Below are 19066 nucleotides of genomic sequence, written 5' to 3' on the forward strand. Positions count from 1 at the left end.
TGCTGGGGGGCCAGGAGAGGTGATTCTCTACCAGCAGGCAGGCAATTGGGTATCCCCAGGCGGGTAGCTAGGGTGATGTGGTTGGGTTTCCCGGGCATGAAGTGGGAGCGTGTCATGAGGGAGGTGGAGCGCTTCGCTTTGAGGGATAGGCCCCCGGATGTGCTGGTTGTTCATGCGGGAGGCAATGACCTGGGAGTTCGGAAGGTGAAGGACATTTTGGCGGATATTAAGGCTGATGTGTTGCGCATGCGAGTCCTTTTCCCGGGCACCATTTTGGTGTGGTCGGACATTGTGGCCAGAACGGTGTGGCGGGGGGCTAGGTCTTTAGCCAGCCTTGAAAAAACTAGGATTAGGGTTAATAAGGTAGTTGGGCGGTTTGTAGTGCAGAACGGGGGCATTGTGGTTAGACATAGGGAATTGGAGGTGAATGTAGGGCTTTATCTTCGGCGGGATGGCGTTCACCTATCGGATGTGGGGATTGACCTCTGGTCCTTTGGCTTACAGGAGGGGATACAGAAAGCTCTTCGGGTGTGGGGTGGCCCTCAAGGTTGAGGGGGTCACCCTTTCGGGCTGTGGCGGTGTGTTTTCTGGTGGTTTCTGACGGTAGACAGGTACTCAGAAGGGATCTGAGGGTGTGGGGGGCTCATCTAACGATCGGCCCCTCTGGGTATTCCTGAACGTTGGAGGGAATATGGTTATGTTCACTGGCGGAAGTTGTCTCCGACCGGTCACAGGTGGAGGCCTTTGGGAAGTTGGTCAGGTGTACCGCAGTGATTTGGTATTGGCTTAAGTGGGGTCACCGTCAGAGATCACCAGAATGGGCAGTTAATGTTATTTTAATGTGGTTTAATGTTAATAAAGTTATTTATATTTATATATTTATATATATTTATATATTTTCATATTTACAAGTTATTGGAGTGAATTTTGAGTTATGTTTAATAAAGGCTGTTGTGGCCAGTTTTACTCCAACCTATGGTGTGGTCTCGTTCCTAATAGGTAAGAAATAGTATAAGGGGAACATTCAGACTACACTAGTCAGGAAGTTCCCACCAGAAACAAGTTACTGCAGTTTCCTTTCCACCTGCTGTGCATGCATTGTTCTAGGAAACGTGTCCTCTTTTCAGAGCAGGATTTTAGTTCCAGGCCCGTTGGACACATTATGTAAACTATACAATATAAATGTTATTTTTGAGGGGTGTCTATTTTTATACATATTTTACACATGACTGTACATGTGTCTAACACTATAGTGAAGTTTGCTGATGGGGGATGACATAAAATGCTCTGGGAAAGGGGTGACACATAATGCCTTTGGGGAATGACACACAATACACCGGGGGGGGGGGGGGTGACATATATTGACAATGGAGGCAGTGTTGTGGCAGTGATCTGGTGCCTGGGCACATGTGTGTGTGGTGCAGACAGTGTTCCCCTGTAGGCTTGTAGTTCAATAGTTGGGTGTCCCCATGGGATCGGCACTGAGAAGGGGGCACAGGAAGTGGAAGTGGACCATACTGAGCAGAAATGATGCCATTTAGGCTGGGTTCACACCGCTGCGGGTGGGAGACCCGGATGTGATTCGCACCGCACTGCAGTGCAAATCTCATCCGATCTCTGTAGCGATGCGAGTTCAGCCATACAGATAGTATGGCTGAATTCGCATCGCACCCGCCGCAAACTTGCACAGGACCCTTTTTTTGGTCCGCAGCAGAATCGGATCGCATGGGTGTTCACACCATGCGATCCGATTCCTGTCCGAGTTTGCAGATCGCACTGCGATATGCGGACTGATCTGGGGGTGTCATTAAGATTTCATTGACACTTCCAGCAGTCCGCATAGGGCAGTGTGAACTGCAGGCGGGAGGCATGCGATGCGGGAAAAGGCAGCGGATTCGCGGCGTTCCCGCATCGCTCTGGTGTGAACCCAGCCTTAGAAAGAACACAAAGATAAACTTTTACTGGAATGCTATTTTTAAGGAACAGAAAGAGAAAATAAGCTGAGGGTTTTTCTTCATATCAGGATCTCTGTATTACCTGCAAAGTAGCGGGGGAGGTGGAACAGACAATTTTCTAATCTTCTTCTCTCTATAGATACACCCCATCTTCCAAGCCTTCAAAGAAGAATAAAATGATAGCGTTAGAGGGGCAAATGTATCTGTGATGATGGAAAAGCAGGGGGGGGGGGCGAGCTCGTACTATGCTCTATAAGAAATGATGGAAAAGGGGGGGGCTCGTACTGTGCTCTGTAAGAAATGATGGAAAAGGGGGGGCTCGTACTGTGCGCTGTAAGAAATGATGGAAAAGGGGGGGCTCGTACTGTGCGCTGTAAGAAATGATGGAAAAGGGGGCTTGTACTGTGCTCTATAAGAAATGATGGAAAAGGGGGGGGGGGCCCGTACTGTGCTCTGTAAGAAATGATGGAAAAAGGGGGGCTCATACTGTGCTCTGTAAGAAATGATGGAAAGGGGGGGCTCGTACTGTGCGCTGTAAGAAATGATGGAAAAGGGGGGGCTCGTACTGTGCTCTGTGAGAAATGATGGAAAAGGGGGGGGGGCTCGTACTGTGCTCTATAAGAAATGATGGAAAAGGGGGGCTTGTACTGTGCTCTGTAAGAAATGATGGAAAAGGGGGGGCTCCTACTGTGCTCTGTAAGAAATTATGGAAAGGGGGGGCTCGTACTGTGCTCTGTAAGAACTGATGGAAACGGGGGGGCTCGTACTGTGCTCTGTAAGAAATGATGGAAAAGGGGGGCTCGTACTGTACTCTGTAAGAAATTATGGAAAGGGGGGCTCGTACTGTGCGCTGTAAGAAATGATGGAAAAGGGGGGGCTTGTACTGTGCTCTGTAAGAACTGATGGAAAGGGGGGGCTCGTACTGTGCTCTGTGAGAAATGATGGAAAGGGGGGCTCGTACTGTGCTCTATAAGAAATGATGGAAAAGGGGGGGCTCGTACTGTGCGCTGTAAGAAATTATGGAAAAGGGGGGGGCTCGTACTGTGCTCTATAAGAAATGATGGAAAAGGGGGGGCTCGTACTGTGCTCTGTAAGAAATGATGGAAAAGGCGGGGGCTCGTACTGTGCTCTGTAAGAAATGATGGAAAAGGCGGGGGCTCGTACTGTGCTCTGTAAGAAATGATGGAAAGGGGGGGCTCCTACTGTGCTCTGTAATAAATGATGGAAAAGGCGGGGGCTCGTACTGTGCTCTGTAAGAAATGATGGAAAGGGGGGCTTGTACTGTGCTCTATAAGAAATGATGGAAAAGGGGGGGGGGGCCCGTACTGTGCTCTGTAAGAAATGATGGAAAAAGGGGGGCTCATACTGTGCTCTGTAAGAAATGATGGAAAGGGGGGGCTCGTACTGTGCGCTGTAAGAAATGATGGAAAAGGGGGGGCTCGTACTGTGCTCTGTGAGAAATGATGGAAAAGGGGGGGGCTCGTACTGTGCTCTATAAGAAATGATGGAAAAGGGGGGCTTGTACTGTGCTCTGTAAGAAATGATGGAAAAGGGGGGGCTCCTACTGTGCTCTGTAAGAAATTATGGAAAGGGGGGGCTCGTACTGTGCTCTGTAAGAACTGATGGAAAAGGGGGGGCTCGTACTGTGCTCTGTAAGAAATGATGGAAAAGGGGGGCTCGTACTGTACTCTGTAAGAAATTATGGAAAGGGGGGCTCGTACTGTGCGCTGTAAGAAATGATGGAAAAGGGGGGGCTTGTACTGTGCTCTGTAAGAACTGATGGAAAGGGGGGGCTCGTACTGTGCTCTGTGAGAAATGATGGAAAGGGGGGCTCGTACTGTGCTCTATAAGAAATGATGGAAAAGGGGGGGCTCGTACTGTGCGCTGTAAGAAATTATGGAAAAGGGGGGGGCTCGTACTGTGCTCTATAAGAAATGATGGAAAAGGGGGGGCTCGTACTGTGCTCTGTAAGAAATGATGGAAAAGGCGGGGGCTCGTACTGTGCTCTGTAAGAAATGATGGAAAAGGCGGGGGCTCGTACTGTGCTCTGTAAGAAATGATGGAAAGGGGGGGCTCCTACTGTGCTCTGTAATAAATGATGGAAAAGGCGGGGGCTCGTACTGTGCTCTGTAAGAAATGATGGAAAGGGGGGGCTCGTACTGTGCGCTGTAAGAAATGATGGAAAAGGGGGGGCTTGTACTGTGCGCTGTAAGAAATGATGGAAAAGGGGGGGCTCGTACTGTGCTCTGTAAGAAATTATGGAAAAGGGGGGGCTCGTACTGTGCTCTATAAGAAATGATGGAAAAGGGGGGGCTCGTACTGTGCTCTGTAAGGAATGATGGAAAAGGGGGGGCTTGTACTGTGCTCTATAAGAAATGATGGAAAAGGGGGGCGCTCGTACTGTGCTCTGTAAGAAATGATGGAAAGGGGGGGCTCGTACTGTGCACTGTAAGAAATGATGGAAAAGGGGGGGCTCGTACTGTGCTCTGTAAGAAATGATGGAAAGGGGGGGGCTCGTACTGTGCTCTGTAAGAAATGATGGAAAGGGGGGGCTTGTACTGTGCTCTGTAAGAAATGATGGAAAGGGGGGGCTCGTACTGTGCGCTGTAAGAAATGATGGAAAAGGGGGGCTCGTACTGTGCTCTGTAAGAAATGATGGAAAAGGGGGGCTCGTACTGTGCTCAGTAAGAAATGATGGAAAAGGGGGGGCTCGTACTGTGCTCTGTAAGAAATGATGGAAAAGGGGGGGCTCGTACTGTGCTCTATAAGAAATGATGGAAAAGGGGGGATCGTACTGTGCTCTGTAAGAAATGATGGAAAAGGGGGGGCTCGTACTGTGCTCTATAAGAAATGATGGAAAAGGGGGGGCTCGTACTGTGCTCTGTAAGAAATGATGGAAAGGGGGGGCTCGTACTGTGCACTGTAAGAAATGATGGAAAAGGGGGGGCTCGTACTGTGCTCTGTAAGAAATGATGGAAAGGGGGGGCTCGTACTGTGCTCTGTAAGAAATGATGGAAAGGGGGGGCTCGTACTGTGCTCTGTAAGAAATGATGGGAAGGGGGGGCTCGTACTGTGTGCTGTAAGAAATGATGGAAAAGGGGGGCTCGTACTGTGCTCTGTAAGAAATGATGGAAAGGGGGGGCTCGTCCTGTGCTCTGTAAGAAATGATGGAAAAGGGGGGGCTCGTACTGTGCTCTGTAAGAAATGATGGAAAGGGGGGGCTCGTACTGTGCTCTGTAAGAAATGATGGAAAAGGCGGGGGCTCGTACTGTGCTCTGTAAGAAATGATGGAAAAGGCGGGGGCTCGTACTGTGCTCTGTTAGAAATGATGGAAAAGGCGGGGGCTCGTACTGTGCTCTGTAAGAAATGATGGAAAGGGGGGGGCTCGTACTGTGCGCTGTAAGAAATGATGGAAAAGGCGGGGGCTCGTACTGTGCTCTGTAAGAAATGATGGAAAAGGGGGGGCTCGTACTGTGCTCTGTAAGAAATGATGGAAAGGGGGGGCTCGTACTGTGCGCTGTAAGAAATGATGGAAAAGGGGGGCTCGTACTGTGCTCTGTAAGAAATGATGGAAAAGGGGGGGCTTGTACTGTGCTCTGTAAGAACTGATGGAAAGGGGGGGCTCGTACTGTGCTCTGTGAGAAATGATGGAAAGGGGGGCTCGTACTGTGCTCTATAAGAAATGATGGAAAGGGGGGGCTCGTACTGTGCTCTGTAAGAAATGATGGAAAAGGCGGGGGCTCGTCCTGTGCTCTGTAAGAAATGATGGAAAGGGGGGGCTCGTACTGTGCTCTGTAAGAAATGATGGAAAAGGGGGGGCTCGTACTGTGCGCTGTAAGAAATGATAGAAAAGGGGGGGCTTGTACTGTGCTCTGTAAAAACTGATGGAAAGGGGGGGCTCGTACTGTGCTCTGTGAGAAATGATGGAAAGGGGGGCTCGTACTGTGCTCTGTAAGAAATGATGGAAAGGGGGGGCTCGTACTGTGCGCTGTAAGAAATGATGGAAAAGGGGGGGCTCGTACTGTGCTCTATAAGAAATGATGGAAAAGGGGGTGGCTCGTACTGTGCTCTGTAAGAAATGATGGAAAAGGCGGGGGCTCGTACTGTGCTCTGTAAGAAATGATGGAAAGGGGGGGCTCGTACTGTGCGCTGTAAGAAATGATGGAAAAGGGGGGGCTTGTACTGTGCGCTGTAAGAAATGATGGAAAAGGGGTGGCTCGTACTGTGCTCTGTAAGAAATGATGGAAAGGGGGGGCTCGTACTGTGCGCTGTAAGAAATGATGGAAAAGGGGGGGCTTGTACTGTGCGCTGTAAGAAATGATGGAAAAGGGGGGCTCGTACTGTGCTCTGTAAGAAATGATGGAAAGGGGGGGCTCGTACTGTGCGCTGTAAGAAATGATGGAAAAGGGGGGGCTCGTACTGTGCGCTGTAAGAAATGATGGAAAAGGGGGGGCTCGTACTGTGCTCTGTAAGAAATGATGGAAAAGGCGGGGGCTCGTACTGTGCTCTGTAAGAAATGATGGAAAAGGGGGGGCTTGTACTGTGCGCTGTAAGAAATGATGGAAAAGGGGGGGCTCGTACTGTGCTCTGTAAGAAATGATGGAAAGGGGGGGCTCGTACTGTGCGCTGTAAGAAATGATGGAAAAGGGGGGCTCGTACTGTGCTCTGTAAGAAATTATGGAAAAGGGGGGGCTCGTACTGTGCGCTGTAAGAAATGATGGAAAAGGGGGGGCTCGTACTGTGCTCTGTAAGAAATTATGGAAAAGGGGGGCTCATACTGTGCTCTGTAAGAAATGATGGAAAAGGGGGGGCTCGTACTGTGCTCTGTAAGAAATTATGGAAAAGGGGGGCTCATACTGTGCTCTGTAAGAAATGATGGAAAGGGGGGGCTCGTACTGTGCTCTGTAAGAAATGATGGAAAAGGGGGGGGCTCGTACTGTGCGCTGTAAGAAATGATGGAAAAGGGGGGGCTCGTACTGTGCTCTGTAAGAAATGATGGAAAAGGGGGGGCTCGTTCTGTGCTCTATAAGAAATTATGGAAAAGGGGGGGCTCGTACTGTGCTCTGTAAGAAATGATGGAAAAGGGGGGGCTCGTACTGTGCTCTGTAAGAAATGATGGAAAAGGGGGGGCTCGTACTGTGCGCTGTAAGAAAAAAATGGAAAAGGGGGGCTCGTACTGTGCTCTGTAAGAAATGATGGAAAAGGGGGGGGCTCGTACTGTGCTCTATAAGAAATGATGGAAAAGGGGGGCTTGTACTGTGCTCTGTAAGAAATGATGGAAAAGGGGGGGCTCCTACTGTGCTCTATAAGAAATGATGGAAAAGGGGGGGCTCGTACTGTGCTCTGTAAGAAATGATGGAAAAGGGGGGGCTCGTACTGTGCTCTGTAAGAAATGATGGAAAAGGGGGGGCTCGTACTGTGCGCTGTAAGAAAAAAATGGAAAAGGGGGGCTCGTACTGTGCTCTGTAAGAAATGATGGAAAAGGGGGGGCTCGTACTGTGCTCTATAAGAAATGATGGAAAAGGGGGGGCTCGTACTGTGCTCTGTAAGAAATGATGGAAAAGGGGGGGCTCGTACTGTGCTCTGTAAGAAATGATGGAAAAGGGGGGGCTCGTACTGTGCGCTGTAAGAAAAAAATGGAAAAGGGGGGCTCGTACTGTGCTCTGTAAGAAATGATGGAAAAGGGGGGAGCTCGTACTGTGCTCTGTAAGAAATGATGGAAAAGGGGGGAGCTCGTACTGTGCTCTGTAAGCCCTTGTACACACAGTCAGACATTCCGACAACAACATCCGTATGATTTTTTCCGAGGGATTTTGTGCCGAAACTTGTGTTGCATACACACGGTCGGACAAAGTTGTCGGAAAATCCGATCGTTCGTAACCTGATGACATTTTTGGTTACGACGGGACTACGTTCAGGCTAGTAGCCAATAGCTTTGGTCTATGAATTTGATCTGAGCATGCGTGGCACTTTGTCCGATCGGAATTCTCCACAAACGATCGGACAAAGTCCAATCGGATCATGTTGTCAGAAAATTTTTATATCCAGCTCTCAAACTTTGTTGGTTGGACATTCCAATGGAAAAAGTCAGATGAAGCCCACACATGGTGGGATTATCCGACAACGCGGTCCAGTTGGACATTTTCCGTCAGAATGTCCGACCGTGTGTGTACAAGGGCTAAGAAATTATGTAAAAGTGGGGGGCTCGTACTGTGCTCTGTAGGAAATTATGGAAATGGGGGGGCTTGTCCTGTGCTCTGTAGGAAATGATGGAAAAGGGGGACTTATGTTGTGCTCTGTGAGAAATGAGGGACATTTTTATACACGCACGACAAACAATGTTCTCAGCATTACCCTTCTCTGTCAGAATGCAACAATAATAACTAAAATAAATATCCACAAAAAAGTATGGTGTACAGTCCAGATGAATATCAAGGACATACAATTTGAATCAAGACTAAAAAAAATGCCTGGAGATAGTTTAAAAATGCTGACTGTGATCCAAAGTGGGAATTAAGGCTGCCTGTTCCAAGCAGGCTTAGAACCCATGCTGCAACAGAAGAGGGAAGGGAGAGAGGTGTCAGACAACCACTTGGTGTAGCAAAGTTTTGTTGTGAACCAATTAAAATACATAAAAAGTTTCACTCACAAAGTCCAGAAGGCCCAGCCCTTCCTTCTCTGAGCTGACCAGCTCCTATCTCTCCACAGTGACTCACCTGTTGATATCCTGCTCGTCAGTCCTGCCTACTTAAGGCCGCGTACACACGCGGGGACTGTTCGCTGAAACTTTGTTCGTCAAACAGTTGCCGCAACAGTCCGCTCAAAATTTGCATGAGCGGACTTGCCCACACACGAGCGGACTGTTTCAGCGAACTGTTTGCCAAACAGTTCGCTCAACTTTTGAAATGAACGGACTCGCCCACGTAAGGCGGAGGCAAGTCCGCCCATTTCGAGCGCGTGTACAGGTAGGCGGGGCCCGCGAAGGAGACGTCGCGGGCACCGCCGCCTGGAATGGACTTAAAGGGACACCCAACGCCGAAAAAAATCGGCGTGGGGGTTCCCCCAAAGTCCACAACAGACCCTTGTCCGAGCACGCTACCCGGCCGGCCAGGAAAGGGGGGGCGAGCGAGCGCGCCCCCCCTCCTGAGCCGTACCAGGCTGCGTGCCCTCAACATGGGGGGTGCCTTAGGGAAGGGGGGGCCGCGCGGCCCCCCCACCCCAAAGCACCTTGTCCCCATGTTGATGAGGACAAGGGCCTCTTCCCGACAACCCTGGCCGTTGGTTGTCGGGGTCTGCGGGCGGGGGGCTTATCGGAATCCGGGAGCCCCCTTTAAGAAGGGGGCCCCCGGATACCGCCCCCCACCCTATGTGAATGAGTATGGGGTACAATGTACCCCTACCCATTCACCTGTAAAATAAAAGTACCCCAAAAAAAACACAACACACGAGAAAAAATGTTTTATTGCACAGCTCCGGGGGTCTTCGGGGGTCTTCTCGCCAGACTCCTCCGCTATCTTCTTGTAGCTCTTTTACTAGCGGAGGAGTCCGGCTTTCTTCCTCCCCGCCGCCGGCCTCTTCTCCCGACTTCGGGGGTCTTGTCCCCCTCTTCGGTTCTTCTGCCGGGCCACCGCGCCTTCTTGTAGCTCTTTTGCAGGCGGTGGCCCGGTCTTCTGTCGCCGCCGCCTTCCGTTCTTCTGCCGGGCCACCGCGCCTTCTTATAGCTCTTTTGCAGGCGGTGGCCCGGTCTTCTGTCGCCGCTGTCGCCGTCGCCACCTTCCGTTCTTGTTCTTCTTCTTGTTCTTCTTGTTCTTCTCCAGGAGATGTTGACACGTCGCTCTCTCCGGCCGGAATGCCAGAGCCGCGCTGAGCGGCCACTTATATAGTGCCAATGGGGCGGTGTCACATGGTATATGTCACATGGGTTGGTCACATGGGTTGATGTCACATGGGGACTATGACATCGTAAGGGGGCGGGGTCACCATGTGACATCAACCCATGTGACCAACCCATGTGACATATACCATGTGACACCGCCCCATTGGCACTATATAAGTGGCAGCGCAGGGCGGCTCTGGCATTCCGGCCGGAGAGAGCGTCGTGTCAACATCTCCTGGAGAAGAAGAAGAAGAACAAGAAGAAGAAGAAGAACGGAAGGCGGTGACGGCGACAGCGGCGACAGAAGACCGGGCCACCGCCTGCAAAAGAGCTATAAGAAGGCGCCCCGCCCGCAGACCCCGACAACCAACGGCCAGGGTTGTCGGGAAGAGGCCCTTGTCCTCATCAACATGGGGACAAGGTGCTTTGGGGTGGGGGGGCCGCGCGGCCCCCCCTTCCCCAAGGCACCCCCCATGTTGAGGGCACGCGGCCTGGTACGGCTCAGGAGGGGGGGCGCGCTCGCTCGCCCCCCTTTCCTGGCCGGCCGGGTAGCGTGCTCGGACAAGGGTCTGTTGTGGACTTTGGGGGGACCCCCACGCCGATTTTTTTCGGCGTTGGGGTTTCCCTTTAAGTCCATTCCAGGCGGCGGAGCCCGCGACGTCTCCGTCGCGGGCCCCGCCTACCTTCACACGCGCTCGAAATGAGCAGACTTTCCTCCGAGCGGGAACAGTTTGCTCATTTCGAAAGTAGCCTACACACGGGCGGACTGTTCGCTCAAACCAAGTTTCAGCGGACAGTTTTTCGGAATTTCCGAAAGACTTTGTCCGTCAAACTGTCCGCTGAAACTGTCCGCTGAAGCCCACACACGAGCGGACTGTCCGCTGAAACACTGTTCAGCGGACAAAGTTGGGCGAACAGTCCGCCCGTGTGTACGCGGCCTAAGCCGTCCAGTCCAGATGATCGCTGCCTTCGCCTTGATCACATCTCTAGAGATGCTCTCCTGTGTTCCTGCTAAAGACTTGCTTGGCTGACATTCCTTCTGGCTCCAGATCCTGCTTGCTGTTCTACTACACTGTTCTCTGGCTCCCTGACGTTTTGGCTTGTCTGACTATCTGTATCGGTTCCTGAACGCTGGCTATGTTTTGACTACTACCTTTTTTATTATTATTATTATTATTATTAAGCAAGTGTGATTTAACTGTACTTCTGTCTCAGTCTGATTCATGGTTTCTGACCCAAAGGAGTCACGTGTAGATCAGAGAGAGCTCTCAGTACAACGTCCCGCCCGTTGCTGGGCTGTCAGTCTGTGCCGCTGCAGCAGCCTGCAAATCTATATAGAGGGTAGCTAGCAAGGGTGCTGCCTGTGACTCTACATTCTAGCATATATTTTTATTGCATGTAACATTCTTGTGATATAAGTGTGTGTATACTTACCCTCTCTATTAGTTTGGCCATATATGCTAGAACATACATAACCACAGGGAGCGCCCGAGGGTTTAAACTTGGATAGGGACTGGGAGTTATAGGATGCACGCTTGACTTCAACGAAACTTCACAAACATCTTCAGGGACACTTCCCCTATATACAGTGCCCTTAAAAAGTATTCATACCCCTTACAATTTTCCACATTACACCGAAAAACATACATTTATTTTATTGGGATTTTTTTGTGATAGACCAACACAAAGTGGCACATAATTGTGAAGTGGAAGGAGAATGATAAACGGTTTTCAAATATTCTTACAAATAAATATGTGAAAAGTGTGTGTGGGGGGGGGGGGCATTTGTATGGTGCCCCCCTGTGTCAATACTTTGTAGAACCCCCTTTCTCTGCAATTACAGCTGCAAGTCTTTTTGGGGATGTCTCTACCAGCTTTGCACATCTAGAGAGTGACATTTTTGCCCATTCTTCTTTGAAAAACAGCTCAAACTCTGTCAGATTGGATGGAGAGCATCTGCGAACAGCAATTTCCAAGTCTTGCCACAGATTTTCAATTGGATTTAGGTCTGGACTGTGACTGGGCCATTCTGACACATGAATATGCTTTGATCTAAACCATTCCATTGTAGCTCTGGCTGGATGTTTTGGGTCGTTGTCCTGCTGGGAAGTGAACCTCCCCCCTGTCTAAAGTCTTTTGCAGACTCTAATGCCACGTACATGCGAACGGAAATTTTCCCAGCAAAAGACCAATGAGAGCTTTTCATCGGAAAATGCGACTGTGTGTACGCTCCATCGGACTTTTGCTGGCGGAATTTCGGCCAGCAAAAGATTGAGAGCATGTTCTCAATTTTTCCGAAGGAAAAGGTTTCTATCGGAAATTCTGATCGTCTGTGGCAATTCCGACATGCAAAATTCCTACGAATGCTCGGAAACAATGAACTTCCTTTTTGCGGCTTGTGTTGTACGTCATTGGTTCCATTAGATTTTAGTTAGGGGTTATCCGAGTAAAGGGGGCTAAATACAAATGCACGCCACACTTTTCACATATTTATTTGTAAAAAATCTGAAAACCATATATCATTTTCCTTCCACTTCACAATCATGTGCCAGTTTGTGTTGGTCTATCACATAAAATCCCAATAAAATACATTTATGTTTTTGGTTGTACCAAGACAAAATGTGGAGAATTTCAAGGGATATGAATAATTTTTCAAGGCACAGTACAGTCTATATACAGCTCCCACTTCTTCCTCCAACACTGACTTTCTTGGTTCCCAGCTGTGTCACTCTGTAGTAATTTGTAGCAAGGACCCATTACAGGCTGGGACTCGCAGCTCCTATACTTGTAGAACAGGTGATTGGTGTAGGGCTGTGGTTTCCAGGTGTCGTGGTAGGCTGTGTTACCACGTCAGTTAAGTTTACAGGGAAGACACCAGCCGACTTGTAGCCAGGCCTGTGGTGAGGTAGTGGTGCCTCTGGTCTGCATTGATTGATTTCTATGTGACCAGCAACCGATGTCCAGTCAGTAATCCGGGGACTCCATGCTGATGTCTTAATGTATTCCTGCTGTAGGAGGTGTATATAAAACCAACGTCATTACCACTGAATAGGCCGCCATCTTGGATTGAGGGTCAGTCCCCCTGACAGGTATCAATAATGGCGTACTATCCATATTGGGATCCTGAGTCTAGAACTAGACTTAGTGGCTATAGAGGCTTTTGGAAATGATATATCCTATGGTGTTTGGTTCCTGGCGGTGCAATAGGATAGTTCCATGATCTGGGAGGCTGGTTCTGATGTTGTAAATAAAGTGCATGAGGTCCACTTAATAAAGGATATCTAAAAGGTTAGATTTAAAAACAAAACAAAAAAATATATACATTTCATACTAACCTCCTCTGTGCAGTTGGTTTTGCACAGAGTGGCCCTGATCCTCCTCTTCTGGAGTCCTCCAGACTAACACTCCAGCACAGTCTTCTGGACTGACACTCCCCAGCCCCCCAGCTGACACTTAGGAGAACTCCCAGATGTGCTGACTTGCTCCTTCTGCCCTCACTCCTTGATCCCGTGCCTCCAGGAAGGGTTTCCTCTGTGTTTTTGGGGGTATCTTCCAGCACCTGAGCCCCAGACCCGAGGTCACAAGGGCCATCAACAGCCTCCTTAGCACTCCATCTCCCACCCAACTGCCCCTGCAGGCCTGGCTCATGCCTGTTTATGGGGTAAATCTTCCCCCTTCCAGCCCATTTGCTGGGGATTGGCTGAGGCCCTTTATACATATGCCAAGCAGCTCCTCCTAACCTCCACCCACTATGTCTACAACATTCTCCAATGTTCCAGAGAACAGGGCGAGGCACCAGAGAAGCTGCTAAGATGAGTCACTCCAATTGTCCTACACTAACTACTTCTATCACTCACTAGAGGGTGCTACATATGTAGATGGTGTGATAAGTGGTCTCATCTCTTCATAACCGACCCCAGTATGCAAATACATCTAATCATCCTCCTCACACCAGAGGCATAACTAGAATCTTCAGGGCCCTAGTGCAAGAAACCATGAAAAGCCCCCCCGAACCAACTCTTCCATTTGAGCCCCTGATCAGCTGATCACATGTAAACAGACTTGCTGGTTATCAGCAGTCTTTTCTTCCCATGCTGTGTGCCTGTGAGGAATGGAGAGTGGTTAACTGGCAAGACAGCCCCATCAGTGCAGCCTATCAGTGCTGCCTATCAGTGCTTATCATAGCCGCCTATTAGTGCCTATCAGTGCTCATCAATGCCGCCTATCAGTGCCCATCAGTGCTGCCTATCAGTGCCACCTATTAATGCTCATCAATGCTGCCTATCAGTGTTGCCTGTCAGTGCCTCCTCATCAGTGGATCTTTAGCAGGACTCTGAGCTGAGAGAGTCTCTGATGAGAGCGTCTCTCTTATACAGCCCAGAGCCTGCACTGACAGTTCCCCCTTCCCTCCTCTGTTGCATGGATGGGAGAGGAGAGAGCTGATCTGCTCCTTATTCTCCCAACCCTCTCCTCCTGTGTGCACTGTGGGAAGTGTAAATGATCAAATTCAGCTGCTTAGCTTCACACTTCCTGCGGTGCATAAGAGGAGAGGTACAGGAGGAGAAGAAGCAGATCTTCTCTTTCCTCTCCTATCCGTGTGAGGGAGCAGGGAGGGTGAACTTTCAGTGCAGGCTCTGGGCTGTATGAGAGAGACACTCTCAGCTCAGAGCCCTGCGGCCATTAACCCTACTGACAGTGGGGGGAACTCCAGGGCCCAGTAGCAAGTGCGATCTTTGTGACCCTGGTTGTTCCGGCCACTGCCTCACACAATACTGGGTCCCTCTCTATGGAAGGGGTCCACACACTCATGGCCATCCCACCATTGGGATAGCAGACTGTATGCCTGGTGTGATGGGTTGTCATGTGTACAGGCTGAGAACACATATCCGATTGGTTCAGTTATAATGACACATTGGATAGACAGCGGGGGATTTTTAATTAAAGTTATTTTTCTTTAAGGATAAAACCTTGTGAAAGATTGTAGGACCTGACTAAGGTTTTTAGTGGTGGGTCTGATTTTCCTAATCCTCCATCTGTAATGATAAAACTTGGGATGAGGAATAAATTCTCCATAAACTGGGAAATCTGTGACTGGCACAGGAAATCTCAATCATCTCTCTCATTATCTGTATAACTACAGAGACCTCCAATGGGTTCTACAGAAATTGTATAGAATGTTTGTCACCCCATCCTTCCATTTTCATTACAGTGCAGCCCATAGACATGAAATTCGACAAATTCAAATGAAGGAAAACCTGTTTCACAAATTTCTCGTAAACTCATAAATTTCGAAAATTTGAAATTGTAAGATTCGGAAATTCGAAAATTAAAAACTAAAATCCGAAAATTCAAAAACCCGAAAATTTTAAAATCTGAAATAATAACAAATTTTTATTATTACGATTTATTATTATTAATTTTTTACCTTCCATTTGTTTAGATGTGGCATTTGTTATTTTGGATAATTCGTAACTTTGGATAAATTTTTATTCATTATGTTCACAAACAGACAAATTTGTAAGGAAATTCCAATACCTATAATTTAATAGTTAGTTATTATTTTGGATTTTTGTTCTTATTTTAGGATTTTCGAATGTCTGAATTTCTAATTTACAAATTTGTTCGGAATAACGAATGACCTGAAAAACGAAAAAAAAAAAAAAAAACAATGAGACGAAAATGAAAACAAACACATTTTTGGGCAGTGCACATGTTTAGCAGCCCTTGTGTCAGAAGACTTCCCAACAGCGTCCCACTTCCGTCATCTCATGATCATCCAACGTTGTCTACATTTTACTATTCACATTCTAAGACTTAGTATGAGTGTTACCAGAGACAGAATGGTTTATTCCGTCTGCGCACAGTGAAGCCGGCATTCCGGAGGACCTCACAACAACGACTAATTTCTGAGTCCGACATCTTCTCATCATCCAATGATATCTCCAGTTTGGTCAGAGTTTGGTTTGTGGAGATAACTGAAGAAAGATCATCACAGCACGATAATGTCCCTTTACTCTCATAAACTCTGGTGGGAGAAGCAGGAAAAAGAGGTGAAATGTTCTTCCAGTGACTGGCAGAAGTAGACACATTCCAATATCAGTGGGCGGGGTCTCAGAAAATGAAATGTTCTTCCAGGGAGGGGCAGCAGTAGACACATCCAATGAATAATCAGTGGGCGGGGTCTTAGAAAATGAAATGTTGGGACATTTGGATGGAATATTGGTGGGACCTCCCCTGTGAAATGGAGGTAAGTTGTCACCCACCTGAAAAGTCTTAGTGTGGAGTTAAACTGTCGCGGGTACATTGCAGCGTATGTGGTAACGCACGCATTGGAGGTGTGAATGGCTCCATATGGATTCTCTTTCACACTAAACTGTGGCACATCGATGGAAACCGGCCACATGGGAAACAATGAAATTCCTACTTCACATGCGTCACCATGGAGCAAAATCCATGAGGATTGATAAATGCACCTACAAGCAATGACAATATGTCCGCAGATCAAGCAACTGAACACACGACCCTCGGGTGGAGCTGGTTAATGTAATTTCCTGCCTGGAACTGAAACAGGAAGTGGTGCTGGTGAGTGATATTATCTACTGCCCAATTGGTTGCTGGATATGCTGAAATATTATTGGTTGTCAGTGCATTTATTGTAAATAAAGAGACAATTGTTTTGAAGGACGTACTTCCATAATGGTGGCATTTTTGTTTTGTTTGGAGTTCTATATCCAGCCAATCAGGAGGTACCAGATCCCTTAAAGGGACCTCACGCTTGTGACAGCTGATCTTGTGGGAAGTACATGACACCTATTTTGTATATGAGGCCAATACCTGAGGGGGCATTTCTTCAGCACGGAGGTGGAGGACTCTGAACACACTTCATTTTGTAGTGACACACTGGAGGGGGCGCCATAATTGAGGAAGATTGATCACAGATATATGGACTTTCCTCTTATATATATCCAACTAGATACATTCATTTTTCAGCACTGGAGTTGTGGCATCAATAACCAGTAAATAGTTATTGTTTTTTTACCTACATCATTTTAATTAGCAATGTGTTAGTTTTCAATATGTATTCACAGCACTGGGGTTGTGGTATTACCAGTCAGTCACAGCACTGGGGTTGTGGTATTACCAGTCAGTCACAGCACTGGGGTTGGGGTATCACCAGTCAGTCACAGCACTAGAGTTGTAGTATCACCAGCCAGTCACAGCACTTGGGTTGTGGTATCACCATTCAGTAACAGCACTGGGGTTGGGGTATCACCAGTCAGTCACAGCACTGGGGTTGTGGTATCACCAGCCAGTCACAGCACTGGGGTTGTGGTATCACCATTCAGTAACAGCACTGGGGTTGGGGTATCACCAGTCAGTCACAGCACTGGGGTTGTGGTATCACCAGCCAGTCACAGCACTGGGGTTGGGGTATCACCAGTCAGTCAGAGCACTGGGATTGGGGTATCACCAGTCAGTCACAGCACTGGGGTTGTAGTATCACCAGCCAGTCACAGCACTGGGGTTGTGGTATCACCAGTCAGTCACAGCACTGGGGTTGGGGTATCACCAGTCATTCACAGCACTGGGGTTGGGGTATCACCAGTCAGTCACAGCACTGGGGTTGTCGTATCACCAGCCAGTCACAGCACTGGGGTTGGGGTATCACCAGTCAGTCAGAGCACTGGGATTGGGGTATCACCAGTCAGTCACAGCACTGGGGTTGTAGTATCACCAGCCAGTCACAGCACTGGGGTTGTGGTATCACCAGTCAGTCACAGCACTGGGGTTGGGGTATCACCAGTCATTCACAGCACTGGGGATGGGGTATCACCAGTCAGTCACAGCACTGGGGTTGGGGTATCACCAGTCAGTCACAGCACTGGGGTTGGGGTATCACCAGTCAGTCACAGCACTGGGGTTGGGGCATCACCAGTCAGTCACAGCACTGGGGTTGGGGTATCACCAGTCAGTCACAGCACTGGGGTTGGGGTATCACCAGTCAGTCACAGCACTGGGGTTGTAGTATCACCAGCCAGTCACAGCACTGGGGTTGTGGTATCACCAGTCAGTCACAGCACTGGGGTTGGGGTATCACCAGTCATTCACAGCACTGGGGATGGGGTATCACCAGTCAGTCACAGCACTGGGGTTGGGGCATCACCAGTCAGTCACAGCACTGGGGTTGGGGTATCACCAGTCAGTCACAGCACTGGGGTTGGGGCATCACCAGTCAGTCACAGCACTGGGGTTGGGGTATCACCAGTCAGTCAGAGCACTGGGGTTGGGGTATCACCAGTCAGTCACAGCACTGGGGTTGTGGTATCACCAGCCAGTCACAGCACTGGGGTTGTGGTATCACCAGTCAGTCACAGCACTGGGGTTGGGGTATCACCAGTCAGTCACAGCACTGGGGTTGGGGTATCACCAGTCAGTCACAGCACTGGGGTTGGGGTATCACCAGTCAGTCACAGCACTGGGGTTGGGGTATCACCAGTCAGTCAGAGCACTGGGGTTGGGGTATCACCAGTCAGTCACAGCACTGGGGTTGTGGTATCACCAGCCAGTCACAGCACTGGGGTTGGGGTATCACCAGTCAGTCACAGCACTGGGGTTGTGGTATCACCAGCCAGTCACAGCACTGGGGTTGGGGTATCACCAGTCAGTCACAACACTGGGGTTAGGGTATCACCAGTCAGTCACAGCACTGGGGTTGGGGTATCACCAGTCAGTCACAGCGCTGGGGTTGGGGTATCACCAGTCAGTCACAGCACTGGGGTTGTGGTATCACCAGTCAGTCACAGCACTGGGGTTGGGGTATCACCAGTCAGTCACAGCACTGGGGTTGGGGTATCACCAGTCAGTCAGAGCACTGGGGTTGGGGTATCACCAGTCAGTCACAGCACTGGGGTTGGGGTATCACCAGCCAGTCACAGCACTGGGGTTGGGGTATCACCAGTCAGTCACAGCACTGGGGTTGGGGTATCACCAGTCAGTCACAGCACTGAGGTTGTGGTATTACCAGACAATTGGACAGATTGAGCAGACGTTACTGGTACCAGAAATAGTAATAGGCACGACACTATCACTAGATAACCATGGAGGATGCAAAAGATGAGGGTATATGATGAGGGACATCAAGTTTCTGAATCCAATACTACTATTGATCACTAGGGATGAGCCGAACACCCCCCGGTTCGGTTCGCACCAGAACTTTCGAACGGACCCCAAATTC

General features: G+C 49.2%; 1 protein-coding gene across 2 annotated transcripts in view; it reads right to left on the bottom strand.

Annotated features, from left to right (window-relative positions):
• The window catches only part of LOC143962098 (NACHT, LRR and PYD domains-containing protein 3-like), a 117535-nt gene that overhangs the window by 10859 nt on the left and 87610 nt on the right, over positions 1 to 19066 (bottom strand). For both annotated transcript variants that reach the window (XM_077471424.1, XM_077471425.1), the window contains exons 8-9: positions 15662 to 15856; positions 2038 to 2114 (exon numbers count right to left, since the gene is read on the bottom strand). In XM_077471424.1, coding sequence (XP_077327550.1) covers positions 2038 to 2114; positions 15662 to 15856 — 272 coding nt within the window. The remainder of the gene's footprint in view (positions 1 to 2037; positions 2115 to 15661; positions 15857 to 19066) is intronic.

This window comes from Lithobates pipiens, unplaced genomic scaffold, assembly GCF_037356315.1.
Source record: "Lithobates pipiens isolate NorthernLeopardFrog02 unplaced genomic scaffold, aLitPip1_a1.2 Scaffold_8, whole genome shotgun sequence".
Taxonomy (NCBI): Eukaryota; Metazoa; Chordata; class Amphibia; order Anura; family Ranidae; genus Lithobates; species Lithobates pipiens.